The sequence below is a fragment of the Trypanosoma equiperdum genome (genome assembly GCF_001457755.1).
Source record: "Trypanosoma equiperdum strain OVI genome assembly, contig: ctg_1237, whole genome shotgun sequence".
In the NCBI taxonomy this organism is placed as follows: domain Eukaryota; phylum Euglenozoa; class Kinetoplastea; order Trypanosomatida; family Trypanosomatidae; genus Trypanosoma; species Trypanosoma equiperdum.
In genome coordinates, this window is record NW_027123213.1 from 1 (window position 1) to 2,567 (window position 2,567).

The following is a 2,567-nucleotide window of genomic DNA, read 5'->3' on the forward strand; positions in this document are numbered from 1 at the left end:
AAATTTGAATATGCATTTGGAGAGTTACTGAAGGGAAGTGGTGAATGGTGGTCTGAACAGAGTATTTACAAACCTTTACTAATATGGAGTGCCACTCAAGAAGAAGCTGTTGGCAAAAGATTCGTTTTGAAGAGAGGAATGATTGGGTTGGATTATGAAGTGAAAATTTTTCACTAGACTTAGTGGGGTAATTGGAGAAGTCCCCTTAATCCATTTTCCTGGGAAGCCTATTGCGTGGGAAGTGAAGGAAAAATGATTATTAAATGTTTTAGTTTGTACAAGAAGTTGGAGAGTAAACAATTTGGCACAATATATTTGTGAAAAATTCAAACTTATACAATGGATGGAAAAATTTATTTTTTTGAGATTTGTGGTGATGCGTTTAAAGAAGGGTATCTTTTTAAAGCCGAGAATTTGTGAATCACAGGTCTAGCACAGAATGCCACTGCAAAATAAGTGCCAGAAAGCACCGGAAAAAAACCAGAAAAAGAACCACACCAACAAATTAAAGAATATCCTAGCTCCCTACCCACGATGAAAAGACTCTGTTCAATTGTTGATGAAATAAGATCTATAACAGCCGCAAGTCATCATCAGTAAAATTTTGGTATTACATAATTATTTACAAAAACGTTTTTTCCAGTAGGTTTCTGTCTTTTTCTAATATACTTAGTTGCTTACGGTCCACAACACCCCATGCGTGCTTACACTTGCGTACTAGCAGTGCTAGCTTACTTAACTTATGCAATCCGACCAGCGAGCAGCGCAGCGGACGACAACGCTCAAGCCCATGGAATCATGTGTCGGTTACAGGCCCTGGCGTCAGCACAGCAAGCCCCGGCGTCGATCACACCAGATAAAGGCAATTCGCTGCAGGCGATTCTTGAACTCAATTTAACAACAAGCGACGACAACTGACCGGCGTTGTTCGATACAAAACTAGCAAAAGAGCAAGGCGAAAAAATGCCGGCAGTGTACGAATCGTCTTCGTATGGCAAAGACTGGGGCGGAAAATGGGAACACTGGTGGTCGGCAGCCGAGAGGGCGGCAGATGCAAAGGTAGGAACAGAAGAGCACAGCAAATACAAGAAAATAACGGATGACCAGCAAAGACAGTTTCTTCATTCGATCATAGAACAAAACGCTGCCAAATTAGAGGAACTGCAGCATCAATACAATCTTGTAAAGACTGAGGAGACAACCACCCTGCCAGCAAAGATACAAAAGGAACTCAACGCCGCCCTATACGGGGGCGATGGAACAAGCACAAAAGTCGACACAAAAAACACACTGGATGGGGCCGCAGGCTGGACAACAACGTGTGGCGAAGCCAAAACAGGCCGATCGATAATCGGCGACTCTCTTTGCCTCTGCAACGGCACAGACACAGGCGCCAGCGAATGCCCGGCCGGCTACACGCAACAGAACTGGGAAGTCAGCATCACGGCACCAGACACCCACTGGACAACCCTTAAGTCAACATGTCCGCGACAAACGAAGCCGAAGCTTTCCGCAAACGCTATTATAGCCGCTATACACAGCTTTGAGTCAACTCTAGGCAGAAAAACGTCAGGGAGCGAGACAATGGTTTATCTCGACAGCCTAAACGGCGCAAGCTGCGACGGCCAGTCGTCAAAACTCTGTGTAAGTTATGCCAATTACTTCAAAAAAACAACCGGCAAAGGAGTCACAGGCATTCCTTGGATTGGCCGTCTATGGGCGGCAGCAGAAAATTTAGAATCCCAAGCAAGGCAAATCGAAACCGCTAACCGAATTGCGCAGCAAATAGCACTCATATAAAAACAAACCGACTTCGCTTACACTCTGGCGATTGCAGGCGCCTTGCCTGCACAAACGCCCGTGGCAGGAACTGCTGTACAAGCGCCGAAAGGCAAAGACACAAGTATCAACGGCAAAAGCTGCCCCAAAAAGAACAATACCCCAGCAGAGTGTCCGAAAACACACTGCGAATATGACAAAACCCAAAAGGAATTCAAACCTAAAGAGACAGGAAAAGAAAACACAGCAGTAGGAACAAGAGATGCAGCAAGAGAGGGAGCAGCTTCTGCTGGGTGTGCAAGACACGGAACTGATAAGACTGCCTGTGAGAATGACAAAACAGGCGACAAACAAAATTGTGCATTTAGAAAGGGTAAAGATGGTGAAGATGATAAGGGTACAGAAAAGGAGAAGTGCAGAAATCGTAGTTTTGTCGTCAATTAGAAATTTGCTCTGAGTATGGCTGCTGCTTTTATGAGTTTGGTACAATATTACCTCTAACTATTTTTGCTCCATTTTGTAAAATTTATGGAGCTTTTTATAGAGAATTTGTAAATAAATATCTATATATATATTTCAGCTTTTGGCATTAATGTTGTATATGACTGCTAAGTCATAAGATGATAAGGTGTTAAAAGTGGGTGCTATTCTCATTAGGTTTATTTTGTTTATTTTATGGATATTAAGAGCCGTTTAGGGTTACAATGATAACAGTAATGGTATTAATGATGGCATTGTACTGTGACTGTGCATATTTACTAATATAATAATAATAATAATAATAATAA

At 42.6% G+C, this 2,567-nt stretch overlaps 1 pseudogene across 1 annotated transcript; it reads left to right on the top strand.

Moving 5' to 3' along the window:
• The first annotated feature begins 735 nt into the window (after positions 1-735).
• On the top strand, positions 736-2,265 carry TEOVI_000562900:pseudogene (annotated as a pseudogene). The gene has a single exon. A coding segment is annotated over exon 1 (1,530 nt).
• Positions 2,266-2,567: the final 302 nt, after the last annotated feature.